Source organism: Cotesia glomerata, unplaced genomic scaffold, assembly GCF_020080835.1.
Source record: "Cotesia glomerata isolate CgM1 unplaced genomic scaffold, MPM_Cglom_v2.3 scaffold_34, whole genome shotgun sequence".
Classification (NCBI taxonomy): Eukaryota; Metazoa; Arthropoda; class Insecta; order Hymenoptera; family Braconidae; genus Cotesia; species Cotesia glomerata.
In genome coordinates this window covers 1-21,292 of record NW_025403951.1, presented here as the reverse complement: position 1 = coordinate 21,292, position 21,292 = coordinate 1, and the positions used below count along the sequence as shown (strand labels likewise).

At 34.0% G+C, this 21,292-nt stretch overlaps 1 protein-coding gene across 1 annotated transcript; it reads left to right on the top strand.

Annotated features, from left to right (window-relative positions):
• The first annotated feature begins 268 nt into the window (after nt 1–268).
• On the top strand, nt 269–19,417 carry LOC123274429. Its single transcript, XM_044742035.1, has 2 exons — nt 269–2,522; nt 19,230–19,417. Exons 1-2 carry the CDS (start codon nt 269–271, stop codon nt 19,415–19,417), a joined length of 2,442 nt encoding a protein of 813 aa, XP_044597970.1.
• Nucleotides 19,418–21,292: the final 1,875 nt, after the last annotated feature.

The following is a 21,292-nucleotide window of genomic DNA, read 5'->3' as shown; positions in this document are numbered from 1 at the left end:
AATTCTGATGGTAATACAGGCACCAATATAGGTAAAATTATTATCTTGCCATCAAGTTTTACGGGTTCACCACGTAACATGGTACAACACTATCAAGACGCAATGTCTATGGTTCGTAAATTTGGCAAACCTGATTTATTTATAACTATGACATGTAACCCGAAATGGCGTGAAATTACGGAAAATTTACTGCCAGGCCAAAATGCTTCAGATAGACCTGATTTGGTTGCACGTGTATTTAACATTAAAAAAAAATGTTTTAATTGATATGATCGTCAAACAACACCTCTTTGGTCAAGCAGTTGCGTTTAATTGGGTTATTGAATTTCAAAAACGCGGTTTACCACATCTACATATGTTGGTTACATTAACTGCTGGCTGTAAGATAACAACTTCTGAACATGTTGATAGGTTAATATCAGCAGAGATCCCGAATCCTTTAAATGGTCCTACTTTATTTGATATTGTTACGAGGAATATGTTGCATGGTCCCTGTGGAGATTGGTGTTTAATAAACAATATCTGCTCAAAAAAATACCCTAAAAGTTTCAGACATGAAACAACCATGGACGAAAATGGATATCCTTATTATCGTCGTCGGGATGAAGGAATGATATTCGAAAGACATGATCATATATTCGATAATCGACATGTTGTACCGTATAATAAGACTTTATTAGAAACTTTTAATTGCCATATCAATGTAGAAGTTGTATCTTCTGTAAAAGCCGTTAAATATTTATTTAAAGACGTTTACAAAGGCCATGATAAAGCGGAAATAACAATAAATGGAAGCATACCGAATACTAGACCGGAGCCAATGAGGGATCAAAATCAAACTTCACAAAATGATGGTAACATTCCGCATACGAGACCAGAGCCAACGAGAGTTCAAAATGAAACTTCGCAAAATAATGTAAATAGCAGTACCGTAAAAAATCATGATGAAATTCGTAATTTTGTTGACGCTCGCTATGTTGGTCCTGTTGAAGGTGTTTGGCGAACCTTATCAAAGGATCTACAAGATAAAAGTCATTCCGTCACCCGATTACCGGTACACTTACCTAATCAACAAAGTATCACTATTACTGATGATTGTACCGATATCGACCTTCATGAAGCCATACAGAAACAATCTATGCTAATTGATTATTTTAAATTAAATGAACGTGACCCAAATGCTCATCAATATATTTACAGTGATATTCCTCACCATTATGTTTTTAAAAAAGATAAAGACACAAAAATTTCATCTTGGCAACCGCGTAAAAGACAGTTCAATGTCATTGGTCGTATGTATTCTATAAGTCCTGCACAAGTAGAATTATTTCACCTCCGATTGTTATTGCTTCATATTAAAGGTGCAACAAGTTTTGAAAATCTGAGAACAGTTAATAGAATTTTATGTGATACTTTTATGTCTGCATGTTTAGCAGCTGGGCTTATCGAAGATGATCAAGAATGGAGAAAAACTTTGATTGAAGCGGTGGTGTGGATGATGCCACGACAATTGCGTTATTTATTTGTACGAATATTAATGCATTGTCAGCCACTCAAACCGGAAGAGTTATGGAATGAGTTTAAAGGGCCATTGTCTGAAGATTTCAACAGAAATTTCGAACCAGAAGAAGCACAGAGAAGAGCTTATATTCATATTAATTTTATACTTAATCGTGAAGGCCACAACGTTCTAAAGTTCTCAAGTATGCCACAAATTGATGATATTGATAATATAATGCCTGATGATGAATTATTACAATCCCAAGAACAAGAGGATCCACAATTACTCTACAATAAGCTTAATGCTCAAAAAAAAGAAATTGTAGATCTTGTAGTAGATTCATTAAATAACACTGGTCTTAATACTCCCTCTCCAAATTGTATTTACATAGACGGGCCTGGTGGTTCTGGAAAAACTTTCATTTACAAAACGTTGTATCAAATACTGACAAACGACAACAAACAAGTTTGTACAATGGCGTACACTGGTATCGCAGCAACTCTATTACCCAATGGGAAGACTGTACATAAAACTTTTGGCTTACTTGTTCCGATGTTTTCTGATTCATCCTCATATATAAAACTTAATTCTAAGCAAGGACAATATCTAAAGAATATTGACGTATTTATTTGGGACGAGGCTCCTATGTCACCTAGATACGCTTTAGAAATAATTGACCGAACATTAAGACACATAATGGATAATGATATTCCGTTTGGTGGGAAGTTAGTGATCTTAGGTGGAGATTTTCGTCAACTACTTCCCGTACAACCACATGCTACTCGCAGTGAAACGGTCAATCTTTCGATTAAATTTAGTTTCTTATGGAAATACTTTCGGAAATTTTCGTTAACGCAAAACATGAGAGCATTACCAAACGAGAGAGAATTTATCGAATTTTTATTAAATATAGGTGACGGAACTCTCAATGATTATGATGATCAAGTTAATCTTCCTGCCATGTGCTTTACATCAACGGATGATAATATTGTTGAAAATGTTTATGGTGCAATAATCAGAGGTAAGCGTTATAATGAACTTACATCAACTGTCATTTTATCGGCCAGAAATATAAAAAAAATTCATTGCCATGATAAAGTAGACTCTACAGATAATTTCCAGATCCATAACCGATTGAATAACTCCATGGGCACCTAATTACAGCCCCAAAAAATGCGATTGTCGACTTATTTCACTTAAATTTGAATTTAAAAAATTTTAATTCTCGGTGATCACTGGATATTATGGAAAGAAACTTATAATAATAATAAGTAGACATCAGAGGAGTTTTTAAGACCAATAATTTATAGATAAATCTTACGGACACCAAGTAACAGCCCGAATAGAAGCGTTTTTTGACTTATTTGACTCTAATTTGAATTTGAAAATTGAAATTCTTCGTGCCCACCTGAGAATGTAAAAAATAACTCATACCAATAATAAAATAGGCTCTACAGAAGACTTCCAAACTTAAAATCGATCGATCAACCACATGGAAACTAAGTAACAGCCTCATATAAGGCGTTTTTTGACTTGTTTGTCACAAATTTAAATTTAAACATTCAATCCTCGGTGTCGACCGGAGATTAAAAAAAAAAACTTCTGACAATTGATATGGATACTCCTACAGAGGATTTCCAGATCCATAATAGATCGATCGAATCCATGGACAGCAAGTGACAACTTCATAGAACGCGTATTCTGAATTATTTGCCACAAGTTTAACTATAAAAAGTTTAATCCTCGGTGTCCAATGAAGATTATGAAGTAAAAGTTTATGGTTATCATAGAGTAGAAACTACAGAATATTTCAAAACCTATAATGGATCGATATACCCCAAGTAACAGCCCAATCAAATGCTTTTTTTGACTTATTTGTCATAAATTTAAATTAAAAAATTCAATCTTCTGTGACCACCGAAGATTACGAATAGGAAATTATAAATATTGATAAAAATATTTTCAGTAGATTTCACGACCTATAATTGATCGATAAACCCCATGCACACTTAGTAACAGCCGCATACAATGCGTATTTTTGCTCTTTTTTTACATATTTGACTTAAAAAAATTTACCCCTCGATGTCCACAGGACATTATGATAAAAAAATTAGGAAAACGGTTGACCCTAAAGGCCATCCCTGCAACTTCCCGCTAATTCCGTTAATACCTGGCCGCTTTTTTGAGCTCTTCGAGGTCAAAAGTACAATCTGTGTGTTGCTTTAAGCTCTCCGAGCTCAAAAAGATACCTTTTCTATGCTTTTGAGCACTTTGAGCTCAAAAGTCTGATAGAAGTTTCATGGAACACTATTTTTTGAATGTTCATACCGCAATAACTTTTGAATGAATGAACCGATTTTTACGCAGATGGCGGCATTCTACGTAATTTTTTAAGCCTTATAAATAATTTCTAAGTTTCAATTGGTCAAACTAGAAATTTCGGAGTAACTCTGAAAAAACACTTTTTTCGGTTTTCTTTCGTTCACGATATCTCTCGAACGAATCAACCGATTTTGACCAGCTTGGTGGCAATCGACGTGGTTTTATGATGTTAAGAGCTGATGAGTTTTTGGAATCGATCGGTAGAGCTGTTTGAAAGTTATTCCAAAAAATGTCGAAGTTATGTTGAAAAAATCCTTATTTCCAAATATTTCGTCGAGGATATCTCTCGAACTAATCAATCGATTTCCACGTTTTTGACGGCAATCGACGCGGTTTTTTAACCTCTAAAATTATTCTATATCATCAATAACGATCCGAGAAGAAATGACGAAGTTATGTGAAAAAAACAGTTTTTTCGGTTTTTTTCGGTTTTATTTCGTTCACGCTATCTCTCGAACGAATCTACCGATTTTGACCGGATTAGCGCTGATCGGCGTGGTTTTTTAACGTTAAGAGCTGATTAGTTTTTGAAATTGATCGATCGAGCCGTTTAAAAGATATTCCAAAAAAACCACTTTCAAAAATGATTTTTTTCTAATTTTTTTTTGAGATTTTTAAAAATTTCTCAAAATCTATCGGTCCGAATCGGTTCAAATTATCAGGAAATCTAAGTTTGGCAAAGCCCTTTCGAATGGCACCAACCGCGATGAAATCGGTTCAACCGTTCAAAAGTTATAAGTGATTCACATACTTACACACACACACACACACACACACACACACACACACACACACACACACACACACACACACACACACACACACATACATACAGATATAGTGACAACCTCGCGGGGATAGTCAGGGAAGCTTCCTGTGACCTTCAAACGTCGAGATCTGATGAAAACTCGATTTTTTCAAAACAGGGTGAAAACAATAACTTCCTAATTTTTGAAAATCTTCGATTTTGTTAGTGGAAAGTTAAAAATGTCGCAGTGATTTTAAAAAAACACTTGTTTTCAAATCTTTTATTGACGATATCTTTTGAACTAATTAACCGATTTCTACGTTTTTGGCGGCAATCGACGCGGTTTTTTAAGCTCTATAAATAATGCTATGTCATCAAAAGTGATCCGAGAAGAAATGACGAAGTTATGTGAAAAAAACACTTTTTTCGGTTTTTTTCGGTTTTCTTTCGTTCACGCTATCTCTCGAACGAATCAACCGATTTTGATCGGGTTGACGCCGATCGGCGTGGTTTTTCAAGCTTAAGGGCGGATTAGTTTTTGAAGTTGATCGATAAAGCCGTTTAAAAGATATTCCAAAAAAACTACTTTCAAAAATGATTTTTTCTTATTTTTTAAGATTTTTCAAGATTTCTTAAAATCTATCGGTCCGAATCGGTTCAAATTCTCAGGAAATCTAAGTTCAGCGTAGCCCTTTCGAATGGCACCAACCGCGATGAAATCGGTTCAACCGTTCAAAAGTTATAAGCGAGTCACATAGTCACACACACACACACACACACACACACACACATACATACATACAGACATAGTGACAACATCGCGGGGGTAGTCAGGGAAGCTTCCTGTGACCTTCAAACGTCGAGATCTAATGAAAACTCGATTTTTGCCAAACGGGGTAAAAACAATAACTTCCCGATTTTTGAAAATCTGAGATTTTTAGCGGGAAGTTAAAAATCATGGTTGTCATAGAGCAGAATCTACAGAGAATTTCGAAACCCATAATTGAACGTTCGACCCTATGGACATCAAGTAACAGCCCTATAAATGGCGTTTTTTGACTCAGTTGTCACAAGTTTGGCTTTAAAAAATTCAATCCTCGCTGTCTACCGGAGATTAAGATAGGAATCTTCCAGTTATGGTAGAAAATACTCTACAGAAGAATATCGAACCCATAATTGATCAATCCACCCCATGGACATGAAGTGATAGCTCAATAATATGCTTTTATTGACTTCTTCTCTGTCACAATTTAAAATTTAAAAAATTCAATCATTGTTGTCCACTGGAAATTGAAAAAGAATAATTTTAAAAATTGAAGAAGATACTCAACAGAAAATTTTCAGACAAATACTCGATCGACCAACGCCATGGACACGATATAACAGCCCCATAAAAAGCGTTTTTTTAATTTCTTGTCCCAAATTTGACTATAAATAGGCTATCGTTAAAGGCGATTTTTTACTTATTTGTCTCAAATTTAAATTTATAAACCGCAATTCCCGGTGTCCACCGGAGATTATGATCGAAAATTTATGGTCATTATAGAGTCGACCCTATAATGACTCCATAATGACCGAAAATCCTCAGACCAATAATTAATCGATCAACCCTATGAACACTAAGTAACAGCTCCTTAAAAAGTGTTTTTTGGCTTATTTTTCACATATATGACTTTCAAAAATTCAATCCTAAGTGTCCACCGGAGATTATGACCAAAAAATTCATGGTAATTATAGAGTAGACTCTACAAGAAATTTCTAGACCCATAATCGATCGATTAATGCCATGAAAACAAAGTTTCAGCCCCATACATTGCGTTTTTTGACTTATTTGTCACAAATTTGAATTTCAGAAATTCAATCATAGGTGTCTACCGAAAATTATGGAAAAAAAAATTCATGGTAAAAAAGTTGACTCTACAGAAAATTTTCAAACCCATAATCGATCAACCTCATGGACACCGAGTAAAAGCCACGGAAAATGCTCTTTTTTCAATTACTGTCGTAAATCTGACTTTATAAAATTCGATCCTCGTTGTCCAATAGAGATTAAGAAAGAAAACTTGTGATAACTATAGAGGATACTCTACAAAAAATTTTCAGACTCATAATTGATCGATAAATTCCATGGACACAAAGTAACAGCCCCATTTAAAGCGTTTTTTGACATGTTTGTGACAAACTTGACTTTAAAAAGTTCAATCCTCGGTGTCTACTGAAGATAATGAATAAAAACATATGATCATAATATAATTAACTTTACAAAACAATTTTGAACCGATAATCGATAGATCATTAGCATGGACACCAAGTAACAACTCCATGAAAGGGGTTTTTTGACTTATTTATCACAAATTTAAAGTTAAAAAATTCAATCTTCGGTGTCCACCAGAGATTATAGAAAAAAAATTCATGTTTATTTAAAAGTTGACTCTCTAAAAGATTTCCAAACCCACTATCGATCGATCAACCTCATGGACACCAAGTAACGGTCCGATCAAAGGCGTTTTTTGACTTAGTTGTCACAAGTTTGGCTTTAAAAAATTCAATCCTCGTTGTCTACCAGAGATTAAGACATAAAACTCCTGATAAAGGTAAAAAATACTCTACAGAAGAATATCGGACCTATAAATGATCAATAAAACCCCATAGACATGGAGTGAAAGCCTCCTTATATGCTTTTATTGACTTATTTGTCACAAATTGGAATTTTTTAAATTCAATTATTGTTGTCCACCGGAAATTAAGTAAGAATGCTTTTAAAAATTAAAGAGGATATTCTACAGAAAATTTTCAGACCAAAAATTGATCGACCAACGCCATGTACACAAAGTAACAGCCCCATAAAAACTGTTTTTCGACTTGCTTGTCCCAAATTCGAATAGTTTAATCCACATTGTCTATCGTATATGATGAAAAAAAAAATCATGGTTATAATAAAGTAGACTCAACGAAAGATTTTCAAATTCATAATCGATCGATTAACCCCATGAGAACAGAAAAACACCCCGATAAAAAGCATTTTTTCACTTATTTGGATAAATTTGATATTGATAAATTCAATCGTCGGTGTTCACCAGAGATTAAGGAAGAAAACTTTGAAAATTCATAGAAGATACTCTACATAAGATTTTGCGATTCATTATTAATCGATCAACCCCAAGGACACCATTTAACAGCCTCATGAGCGGCGTTTTTGACTTATTGTTTACCAATTTAAATTTAAAAAATTCGATCGTTGGTGTCCACCAGAGATTAAGAAAGAAAACTTCTGACTTTTGAAGAAATACTCTACAGTATATTTCCAAACCCATAATCGATCGATCACCGCCATGGACACCAAGTAACTGCCCCTTCATAGGAATTATTCAACTTATTTGTTACAAATTTAAATATAAAACATTCGATCTTTGATGTACTACGGAGATTATAAAAGAAAACTTATAAAATTCTTAAAGAATACTTCAAAGAAAATTTTAAGACTCAAAATTGATCGATGTATCTTATTGAAACCTAGTAACCGCCACATAAAAAGAGTTGTTTAACTTGTTTGTCTTAAATTTCAATTCAAAAATTCCAATTCCCGGTGTCCACCCGAGATTATAGAAAAAAAACTCATGGTTATCATAGAGTAGACTGTACAGAAGATTTTCAAGCCCGTAATCAATAGATTCATCTAATAGACACCGAGTAACAGCCCCATTAACAGCGTTTTTTGGCTTATTTGTCACAAATTTGACTTTAAAAATTTCAATTATCTGTACTTACCTGAGATTATGCCGATAATACCCGACAAAAAATTCTCAGACCCATGATTGATCGATTAACGTCCTAGACTTCAAGGAACAGCCCTTCAAAGGGCGTTTTTCGAATTATTCATGACAAATTTATCTTTTAAAAATTAAATCCTCGGTGTCTATTGAAGATAATAGAAAAAAAACTGATGTCAATAATGAAATCGACTCTGAAGAAGAGTTCCAAACACATTATCGATCGATCGAGCCAATGAAGACCAAGTAAAAGTTCCATAAAAGGCGGTTTTCGAATGATTTGAAACGAATTTGAATTTAAAAAATTCCAACTTTGGTGTCTACCGGAGATCATGAAAAAAAACTTAATGCCACGAACCCATAATCGATTGATCAACCTCATGGATATCAAGTAATAGCCCAATAAAAAGGGTTTTTTGACTTTTTTGTCATAAATTTGAATTCAAAAAATTCAATCCTCGGTGTCGACCAGGATTAAAAAAAAAAAAAATTCTAATGATATTAGAAACTACAATACAGAAGATTCCCAGACATAAAATTGATCACTTAACCCCATGGACACCAAGTAACAGCCCCATAAAAGGCGCTTTTTGACTTATTTGTTACAAATTTGACTTCAATAAATTCAAGCCTCAGTGACCACCGAGATTATAAAAGTTAACTTCTAAAAATTGTAGCGAATACTCTACGAAAGATTTTATAACCAATAATCGATCCATTGACATCATCTACACCAAATAACAGGCTCAGAATAAGGGTTTTTCAAATTATTTGTCACGAATTCAAATTTAAAAAATTCAATCCTCTGTGTCGACCGGAGATTATAAAAAAACATTCAAGGTCACAATAAAGTAGACTTTACAGAAGATTTTCAGACCTAAAATTGATCGATAAACCTCATAGCCACAAAGTTGTCGTCTCATAAACGGTATTGTTTGACTTATTTGTCAAAAATTCGAAACAAAAAAATTCAATCCACCGTTTTCACCGAAGATTAAGAAAGAAAACTTCTGAAAATTCTAGAAAATACTCTACAGACGATTTTCATACCCATTATTGATCGATTAACCCAATGGATACCAAGTAACAGCCCCGTAATAGGCGTATTCTGACTTATTTGACACGAATTTGACTTTAAAAAAGTCAATCATCCGTGTTCACCTGAGTTTATAGAAAAAACGTTAATGGTTATTGTAGAAAAGAATCTATGGAAGATATCTACACCCATAATTGAATGAATAACCTCATGTAAAACAAGTAACAGCTTTACAAAAGAAGTTTTTGGACTTATTTTTCACGAAGTTGACTTTAAAAAATCCAATCCTTGCTGTCCACCAGTGGTTAAGTCACAAATCTTCTGATAATAGTAGAAAATACTTCGCAGAGAAATATTAGACCCATAATTTATCAATCAACCCCATCGACACCAAGTAAAATCTCCTTAATAGGCATATTTTTCCTTATTTGTCAAAAATGTGAATTTAACAAATTCAATTCTCAGTGTCTAAATGAGATAAGAAAAGGAAACTATTAAAAGTTGAAGAAAATAATCTCCAGAAGATTTTAAGACCCATAATCCATCATTCAACACCTTGGTCACCTAGTAACAGTCCCGTAAAAAGCGTTTTTTGACTTATTTGTCACAAATTTAACTTTGAAAAGTTTAATCCTCGATGTCTACTGGAGATTATGAATAAAAATATATAACATAGTTGAATCAACAGAAGACTTTGAAACCGATAATCGATAGATCATTAGCATGGACACTAAGTAAAAGCCCAATTGAAAGGGTGTTTTGAATAATTTATGACAAATTTAAGTTGAAAAATTCAATCCTCTGTGTCCACCGGAGATTTTAAAAAAAAAAATTTATTGTGATTCAAGAGTTGAATTTAAATAAGATTTTCAATCCCATAATCGATCGATCTACATCATGGACACCAAGTAACGGCCCAATCAAAGGCGTTTTTTGACTTAGTTGTCACAAGTTTGGCTCTAAAAAATTCAATCCTCGCTGTCTACCAGAGATTAAGACAGAAAACTCCTGATAATCGTAGAAAATACTCTACAGAAGAATATCGGACCAATAATTGATCAATCAACCCTATGGACATGAAGTAAGAGCCCCCTAATGTGCTTTTATTGATTTATTTACGACAAATTGGAATTTAAAATATTCAATTATTGTTGTCCACCGGAAATTAAGAAGGAATGGTTTTGATAATTGGAGAAAATACTCTAAAAAAGTTTTTAGACTAATAATTTATCTACAAACGCCATAGATACAAAGTAACAGCCCCAGAAAAAGCGTTTTTTGACTTGCTTGTCCCAAATTTGACTTAAATAGTTTAATCCACATTGTCTACCGGATATTATGAAAAAAAAACTTATGGTTATAATGAAGTAGACTCAACAAAAGATTTTCAAACCCATAATCGATCGTTTTACACCATAAGAACCAAGGAACAGCCCTATAAAAAGCATTTTTTCACTTATTTGTGACAAATTTGACTTTGAAAAATTTAATCCTCGGTGTCTACTGGAGATTAAAGGAGAAAACTTTATAAATTCGTAGAGGATACTCTACATAAGTTTCTGCGACCCATAATTAATCGATCAATCCGATGGACACCATTTAACAGCCTCTTAAGAGGCGATGTTTTTATGATTTTTTAACAATTTAAATTGAAAAAATTCAATCGTTGGTGTCCACCGGAGATTAAGAAAGGAAACTTCTGACTTTTTATGGAAATACCCTACAGTAGATTTCCAAACCTCTAATCGATCGATCATCCCCATTGACACGAAGTAACTGCCCCATCAAAGGAATTATTTGACTTATTTGTCACAAATTTAAATATAAAAGATTTAATCTTCGTTTTACTACGGAGATTAAGGAAGAAAACCTATATAATTTCTAGAGAATAATTAAGTGAAAATTTTAAGACTCAAAATTGATCGATGAATCTTATTGACACCTTATAACAGCCACATGATAGGAGTTGTTTCACTTGTTTGTCTCAAATTTCAATTCAAAAATTTTATTCCCTGGTGTCTACACGAAATTATAGAAAAAAACTCATGGTAATCATAGAGTAGAATGTACAGAATATTTTCAAGTTAAGTTATATTTTCAACCACATAATCAATGGATTTATCTTATAGACACCGAGTAACAGCTTCATAAACAGCGTTTTTTAGCTTAATTGTCACAAATTTGACTTTAAAAAATTTAATTATTGGTATTTACCTGAGGTTATGGAAGAAAACTTCTAATTATTGTAGATAATACTCGACAAAAGATTCTCAGATCCATTGATTGATCAACCCCATAGACTCCAAGGAACAGCCACTTAAAAGGCGTTTTTTGACTTATTCATGACGAATTTATCTTTTAAAAAGTCAATCCTCGGTGTCTATTGGAGATTATGGAAAAAAACTGATTTCAATAATAAAGTCAACTCTAAAGAAAAGCCCCAAACACATTATCGATCGATCGAGCCCATGGACACAAAGTAAGAGTTCCATAAAAGGCGGTTTTCGAATCATTTGGAACGAATTTGAATTCAAAAAATTCCAACCTTGGTTTCTACCGAAGATGATGAAAAAAAACTTAATGTCTCAAACTCATAATCGATTAATCTACCTCATCGATATCAAGTCACAGCCCGATAAAAAGCGTTTTTTGACTTTTTTGTCATAAATTTAAATTCAAAAAAATCAGTCCTTGTACTCCACCAAAGTTTAAAAAATAAAGTACTAATCATATTAGGATATACTCTACAGGATATTTCCAGACATATGATTGATCGCTTAACCCCATCGACACCAAGTATCAGCCAAATAAAAGGTGCTTTTTGACTTATTTGTTACAAATTTGTCCTATAAATTCAATCCTCAGTGACCACTGAAATTAAGAAAGTTAACTTCTAAAAATTATAGCGGATACTCTACGGACGATTTTCAAACCTATAATCGATCTATTGACTCTATTTACACCAAGGAACAGGGCGATATAAGGCGTTACCGAATTATTTGTCACGAATTCAAATTTAGAAAATTCAATACTCGTCGTGGACCGGAGATTATAAAAAAACATTCAATGTCACAATAAAAAAGACTCTACAGAAGATTTCCAGATTTATAATTGATCGATAAACCTCATAGCTACATAGTTGTCGTCCCACAAAAGGCATTTTTTGACTAATTTGTCAAAAATTCGAAATAAAAAAATTTAATCCGCGGTTTTCACCGAAGATTAAAAAAGAGAACTTTTGAAAATTCGCGGAAATACTCTACAAACGATTTTCAGACCCATAATTGATCGATTAACACGATGGATACCAAGTAACAGCCCCGTAATAGGCGTATTCTGACTTATTTGCCACAAATTTGACATTCAAAAAGTCAATCATCGGTGTTTACCTGAGAATATGAAAAAAACATTATTGCTTATTGTAGAAAAGAATCGACAGAAGATATTTACACCCTTCATTAATCGAATAACCTCATGGAAACCAAGTACCAGCCCCATAAAAGAAGTTTTTTGACATATTTGTCACGAAGTTGTCTTTGCAAAATTCAATCCTAGTTGACCACAAGTGGTTAAGTCATGAAATTTTTTATATTAGACAAAAATACATCGCAGAAGAATATTAGACCCATAATTAATCAATCGATCCCATGGACACCAAGTAAAATCCCCGTAATAGGAATTTTTTTACTTATTTGTCACAAATGTGAATTTAAAAAATTTAATTCTCGATGTCTAACGGAGATAAGAAAAGAAAATTGCTGAAAATTGTAGAAAATAATCTACAGAAGATTTGAAGACCCATAATCCATCGATCAACCCCTTGGTCACCTAGTAACAGTCCCATAAAAACCGTTTTTTGATTTATTTGTCACAAATTTGACTTTAAAAAATTCAATCCTCGTTGTCTACAGGAGATTATGAATAAAAACATATGGTTATTATATAGTTGAGATTATATAGTTGTGATTTTATCTACAGGAGATTTTCGAACCGATAATCCATAGATCATTAGCATGGACACCAAGTAACAGCCCCATTAAAGAGGTTTTTTTAATTATTTAGCACAAATTTAAAGTTAAGAAATTCAATCCTAGGTGTCCACCGGAGATTATAGAAAAAAATTTATTGGTATCTAAGACTTGACTCTACAAAAGATTTCCAAACTCATAATCGATCGATCAACCTGATGGACACCAAGTAACGGCCCGATAAAAGGCGTTTTTTGACTTAGTTGTCCCAAGTTTGGGTTTAAAAATCTCAATCCTCGCTGTCTACCGGAGATAAGTCAGAAAACTTCTGATAATGATAGAAAATACTCAACAGAACAATTTCAGACCCATAATTGATTAATCAACCCCATGGCCATAGGGATAGCCCACAAATATGCTTTTATTGACTTATTTGTCACAATTTAGAATTTAAAAAATTAAATTATTGTTGTCCACCGGAAATTAAAAAAGAATACTTTCGAAAATTGAAGAGAATATTCCACAGAGAATTTTCAGTCCAATACTTGATCGACCAACGCCATGGACACGAAGTAGCAGCCCAATAAAAAGCGTTTTTTGACTTTCTTGTCCCAAGGTTGACTGTAAATAGTTTACTCAACATTGTCTACCGGATATTATGAAAAAAAAAACTCATTGTTATAATAGAGTAGTATCAACAAAAGATTTCCAAACCCATAATCGATCGATTAGACACATAAGAACCAAGAAACAGCCCTGTAAAAAGCATGATTATTGTAGAAAAAAATCTACAGAAAATATTCACACCCATAATTGATCGAATTACCCTATGGACACCAAGTTACAGCCCCATATGAAAAGTTTTATGACTTATTTGTCACGAAGTTGTCTTTAAAAAATTCAATCCTTGTGTTCCACCAGTGGTTAAGTCAGAAAACTTCTGATAATAGTAGAAAATACTCTGCAGAAAAATATCAGACCCATGATTAATCAATCAACCCCATGGACACCGAGGAAAATCTTCTTAATAGGGATTTTTTTACTTATTTGTCAAAAATTAGAATTTAAAAAATTCAATTCTTGGTGTCTAACGGAGATAAGGAAAGAAAACTACTGAAAATTGTAGAAAATTATCTACAGAAAAGTTTAAGATCCGAAATCCATCGATCAACCCCTTGATTACCTAGTAACAGTCCCATAAACAGCGTTTTTTGAATGATTTGTCACAAATTTAAATTGAGAAATTTTAATCCTTAGTATCCACCCGAGATTAAGAATACAAACTTCAGAAAATTGTCGTTTATGATCTATAATAGATTTTGGGACCAATAATTGATTAATTAACCCCATGGACAACAAGAAAGTGCTCCATAAACGGTGATTGTTCACATATTTGTCACAAATTAAAATTTTATAAATTCAATCCTTGGTGTCCAACCGAAATTGAGAAGGGAAACTTATGACTATTGTAGACGATACTCTACAAAAGATTTCTGAAACCAAAATTCATCGATCAAGTCCATGGACAACTAGTAACAGCCCCAAAAACGGCATGTATGAACTTATTTGTCTCAAATTTATATTAATAAACTTAAATTCCCGGTGTTTATCGGATATTATGATCAACAACTTATGGTCATTATAAAGTCGACTTTACAGAAAATTTCCCGATCAATAATCAATCGATCAACCCTATGAACACTAAGTAGCAGCTCCATAAATTGCGTTATTTGACTTATTTAATGCAAATTTGAATTTAAGAAATTCAATCGTAGGTGTGGCTACCGCAAATTATGAAAAAAACTTCATGGTAATAAAGTTGAATCTACAAAAGATTTCCAAACCTTTAATCGATCGATCAACCTTATGGAAACCAAGTAAGAGCCACGGAAATTGCTCTTTTATGACTTATATGTCGTAAATCAGAATTTATAAAATTTGATCCTCGTTTTCCACTGGAGATTAAGGAAGAAAACTTCTGAAAGATGTAAAGGATACTTTACAAAAGATTTGCAGACTCATAATCAATCGATCAACCCCTTGGATACTTAGTATCAGCCCCATGAAATTCGTTTTTTGGGTTATTTAAATTTAAAAAATTCAATTATCGGTGTCTACCGGAGATAATAGAAAAAAAATTTATTTCCATGATAAATTAGACTCTACAGAAGATTTCAAGACCAACAATCGATCGAATAACGCTATGGACACCTAATAACAACCCCAATAAATGCGATTTGTGACTTATTTAACTTCAATTTGAATTTAAAAATTTGAATTCTCGGTGTTCACTGGAGATTATGAAAAAGAAATAATAATGATGAGTAGACTCCAGAAAAGTTTTCCAGACCTATAATTGATTGATAAAACCTTCGGACACGAAGTAACAGCCTCATAAACCGAGTTCTTTGACTTCATTGTAACTCATTTTAGTTTGAAAAATTCAATCTTCGTTGTCCACCGAAGATTAAAGAAGAAAACATCCGGAAATAGTCGAGGATACTTTCCAAATCATTTCCAGAACCATTATTAATCGTTCAATCCCATGGACAATAAGTAACAGCCCCGTAGACGGCGTTTTTTAAATGATTTGACACGAATTTGACCTTCGAAAATTCAATACTTGGTGTCTACACGAGATACTGAGAAAAACTTTCATTGTTATTATACAATTGACTCTATGAAATATTTCCAAACTCATAATCGATAGATCATCCCTAGGGACACCAAGTAACAGCCCCATTAGACGAGTTTTTCGACTTATTTGACTTTAATTGCAATTAAAATATTTCAATTTATCGTCTCCACCGGAGATTGTGAAAATAAAACTCATAACAATAATAGAGTAGGCTCTAAAGAAAACTTCCATACTTATAATCGATCGATCAACTACATGGAAACTAAGTAACAGCCCTATATAAAGCGTTTTTTGACTTGATTGTCTTAAATTTAAATTTGAATCAACTATAGAGTTACTATAATCACTGAGTTACAGCTCCATAAAAAGCGTTTTTTGACTGATTTTTCACATATTTGACTTCAAAAAGTCTAATCCTCGTGTCCACTGGATATTATGACTCAAAAATTGATGGTTATTATAGAAAAGATTCTACAGAAAATTATCAGACCCATAATCGATCGATTGATCCCATGCATATTCAGTAACAGCCGCATAAAATGGACTTTTTGGCTAATTTTTCACATATTTGACTTGAAATAATTTAACACTCTATGTCCACCTAAAATTATAACAAAAAGTTCATGGTTATCATAAAGTAGACTCTACAGGAAATTCCAAAACCCATAATTGAACGTCGACCATATTTACACCAAGTAACAGCCCCGTAATAGGCATATCTCGACTTAGTTGTCACAAATCTGAATTAAAAAAATTCAATCCTTGTTGTTTACCGGAGATTAAGGGAAAAAACTTTCGACAATCGTAGAGAATCCTTCACAGACGATTTCCAAACCAATAATTGTTCGATCAACTCCATTATCACTGAGTAACAGCTCTTAAAGAAGCGTTTTATGACTTATATTTCACATATTCGACTTCAAAAATTTCAATCCTCGTGTCCACCAGATATTATGACCAAAAAATTGATGGTTATCATAAAAAAATACTACAGAAAATTATCAGACCCATAATCAAATGATTAACGCCATGAACACCAAGTTACAGCCCCATAAAAAACGTTTTTTGACTTTTTCGTCACAAATTTGAATTTTGATAATCTAATTGTCTGTGTAAACCGGAAAAAATGACAAAAACTCATGGTTATAATAACGAAGACTTTATAGAAGATTACTTAACCCAAAATCAGTCGATCAACCCAATGGACACTAGGTAACAGCCGTATAAATGGCGTTTTTTCCTTATTTATCACAAATTTGACTCTACAAAATTCAATCATCGTTATCCACCTAAGTTTATGAAAAAATCATTTATGGTTGTGATAGAGAAGAATCTACAGACGATTACCGTACCAATAATTGATCGATTACCTCCTTGCACACAAAGTAACAGCCCCATTTATAGCGTATTTTGACTTATTTGTCACAAATTTAAGTTTGAAAAGTTCAATCCTCTCTGTCTACTGGAGATTATGAACAAAAACATATGGATATAATATAGTTGACTCTACAGAAAATGTTCGAACCGATAATCGATAGATCATTAGCATGGACTCCAAGTAACAGCCCCATTAAAGTGGTTTTTTTGACTTATTTATCACATTTTTTAAACTAACAAATTCAATCCTCGGTGTCCGCCGGAGATTATAAAAAAAATTAATCGTAATTCAAGACTTGACTCTACTTAAGATTTCTAAACCCATAATGGATCGATCAACCTCATGGACACCAAGTAACGGACCGCTTAAAAGCATTTTTTGACTTAGTTTTCCCAAGTTTAGCTTTGAAAGTCTCAATCCACGCTTGCTACTGGAGATTAAAACAGAAAACTCCTGATAATGATAGAGAATACTTCACAGGAGAATATCGGACCGATAATCGATCAATCAACCCCATAGACATGAAGTGAAAGCCCCCTAACATTCTTTTTTTGACTTATTTGTCACAATTTATAATTTAAAAAATTTAATTATTGTTGTCCACTGGATATTAGGAAATAATACTTTGGAAAATTGAATAGGATTCTCGACAGAAAATTTTTAGACTAATAATTGATCGACTAACGCCATGGAAACGAAGTAACAGCCCCATCAAATGCGTGTTTTGACTTGCTTGTCCCAAATTTGACTTCAAATAATTCAATTATCGGTATTTACCTAAGATTATGGTAGAAAACTTCCAATTATTGTAGATAATACTCGACAAGAGATTCTCAGATCTATGATTGATCGATTGACCCCATAGATTCCAAGGAACAGCCCCTTCAAAGGCGTTTTTCGACTTTTTCATGACAAAGTTTTCCTCAAAAAATTCAATCCTCGGTGTCTATTAAAGACTATGGAGGAAAAAAGATGGGCACTCTAAAGTCGAATCTAAAGATGAGTTCCAAACACATAATCGATCGATCAAGCCCATGGACACAGAGTAAGAGTTCCATAAAGGCTGGTTTTCAAATTATTTGGATCGAATATGAATTTAAAAATTCCAACCTCAGTGTCTACTAGAGATTATATAAAAAAAACTTAATGTCAAAAACCGATAATCGATTAATTAAACTCATAAAAATTAAGTAACAGCACGATAAAAAGCGATTTTTGACTTTTTTGTCATAAATTTAAATTTAAAAAATTCAGCTTTCGGTCTCCACCAGAGTTAAAAAAAAAAATTTTTAATAATATCAGAAAATACTCTACAGGAGATTTCCAGACATATATTTGATCGCTTAACCCCATGGACACCTAGTTACAGCCCCATAAAAGGTGCTTTTTGGATTATTTGTTACAAATTTGACTTCGATATATTCAATCCTCAGTGACCACCGAGGTTAAGATAGTTTACTAATAAAAATTGTAGCGGATACTCCACGGAAGTTTTTCAAACCCATAATCGATCCATTGACCCCATCTACACCAAGTAACAGGCCCATAAAAGGTATTTTTCGAATGATTTGGCACGAATTCAAATTTATATAATTCAATCCTCGGTGTCGACCGGAGATTATAAAAAAACATTTAATGTCACAATAAAGTGGACTATGCAGGAAATTTTCAGACCTATAATTAATCGATAGACCTCATAGCCACAAAGTTATTGTCCTATAAGAGGCATTGTTTGACTAATTTGTCAGAAATTCAAAACAAAAAAATTTAATCCACGGTTTTCGAAACAATTATCGACATTGGAAAAGCTAGAAGATTCCGAGGTCTAAGCGACAGTACCTTCGAGACTCTAGGAGTAGCCAAATTAAAAATTCTTAATATTGAAGTCGAGTTCCAAGTCTGTCGCGAGGATTTACCATTCCCTGCAGTGGGAATCCTGGGAAACAACTTCCTTGAAACCGAAAAGTCTGAAATTGTTTACGATAACCAAATTTAGCTTTATTATCTCGCCCTACAAAAATAATCTCCTTTAGCCTTCAAACAACACCTTCCTCGAATTATACGATACCACCTCGTATGAAAATGGTAATAGCAATACCCGTCCAAGATTTCAAGAAGAGCGAAGGATACCTCCCTCGAATGGATCTTCCAGATGGAGTGCTCGGAGGAGAAGCTGTTGTCAAAGTAGAGGATGGATACGCTATGTGTATGGTTCTTAATCTTAACTCGAATCCAGTTGTCATAGAAATCGGACCTCAAACACTTGAAGAGTTCGAGTTCGATAACCCTTGCTCAGACGGGGACGAGTCCGATGACCCCTTGATAGAAAATACCAGTCGTGTAATTAATCCGGAAGAACGTATCCAGACGATAATTCAGAAAATTCCTCTAAATCATCTAAACGAGAAAGAAAGAGAGCAAGTTCAGACTCTCATTCGAAGCAATCACGACGTTTTTCATCTTCCCGGAGATAAACTAGGCCGTTCGAAAAATTTCACCTGCCGGATAGAAACTATCACCAATGAACCGGTGAGAATAAAACAATACCGATTTCCCCCAGAACATCGAGAAGAAATCGCCAGGCAGGTTGAAAATCTCGAAAAACAAGGGATTATAAGAAATTCTAATTCTCCGTACAATTCACCATTGTAGATTGTACCAAAAAAATCTAATGATCCTTCTATAAAAAAATATAGAATGGTTATCGACTTCAGACAATTAAATAAAATAACCAGGGGGGATGCCTACCCTCTACCCCTAATTATCGATATTTTAGATCAATTAGGCGATGCAAATTTCTTCAGCGTCTTTGATCTCGCCATGGGATTCCACCAGATCCCAATGCATCCCGCAGATGCGCCAAAAACGGCGTTTTCTACACCAGACGGTCACTGGGAATATTGTTGTATGCCCTTTGGTCTAGAATGTGCCCCGTCTATCTTTCAGAGAATGATGGACTCCACGCTAAGCGGGTTAAAAGGGACGGAACTTTTCATTTACATAGATGATCTAGTTAGCTATGGAAAAACCCTAGAAGAGCATAGGGTAAGAGTTCAACGACTCTTTAATCGATTAAGAGAAGCAGGTCTCACGCTTCAACCCGAAAAATGTAAATTTCTCTGTCCGGAAGTGGATTATCTAGTTCACGTGATTACTAAAGAAGGCATAAGACCAGATCCAAAAAAAGTTTCCTCCCTTAAAAATGCCTCTCGACCTAGAAATCATACTGAAGCCAGGAAATTTATGGGACTAGCAAATTATTATCGGAGATTCATCCAAAATTTCGCTGAAAGGGCTAAGCCCATAACAGATCTTACGCGAAAAACAAAGCCTTTTATATGGACCGATGAAGCACAAATGGCATTTAATGATATCAAAAATGCCCTCTGTGAAGACTCTTTCCTAAAATACCCAGATTTTAACAAACCCTTCATCCTAGCCGTCAGCGCGTCAGACTCGGGAATATCAGGAATCCTCAGTCAAACGACAGCAGTAGGGGACGACGACCTAGAAAGAGACGGAGAGAAAATAGTGTCATGTGCCTCACAAGTCTTTTACGACACTGAAACCCGATATACAGACGTAGAAAAACAATGTCTCGCGGTAATATACGCGATTTAACAGTTCCGACCGTACCTTCAAAAACATTTTACTTTAATAACTAGTAGCCCTTGTATCACCTGGCTAAGAGATAGTGTAACTATCACCGAAAGACAACCTAAATGGCGCTCTTATTTAAGCAGATACAAATTTAACGTCGTAGTCCGTCGTAAAATCACGGAACAATACGCGGAAGGGCTCTCGTATAACCCAGAAGGACGTCATGAACCTCGAGAACCCCCGACAAACGATATTACCGAAAATCATTCGA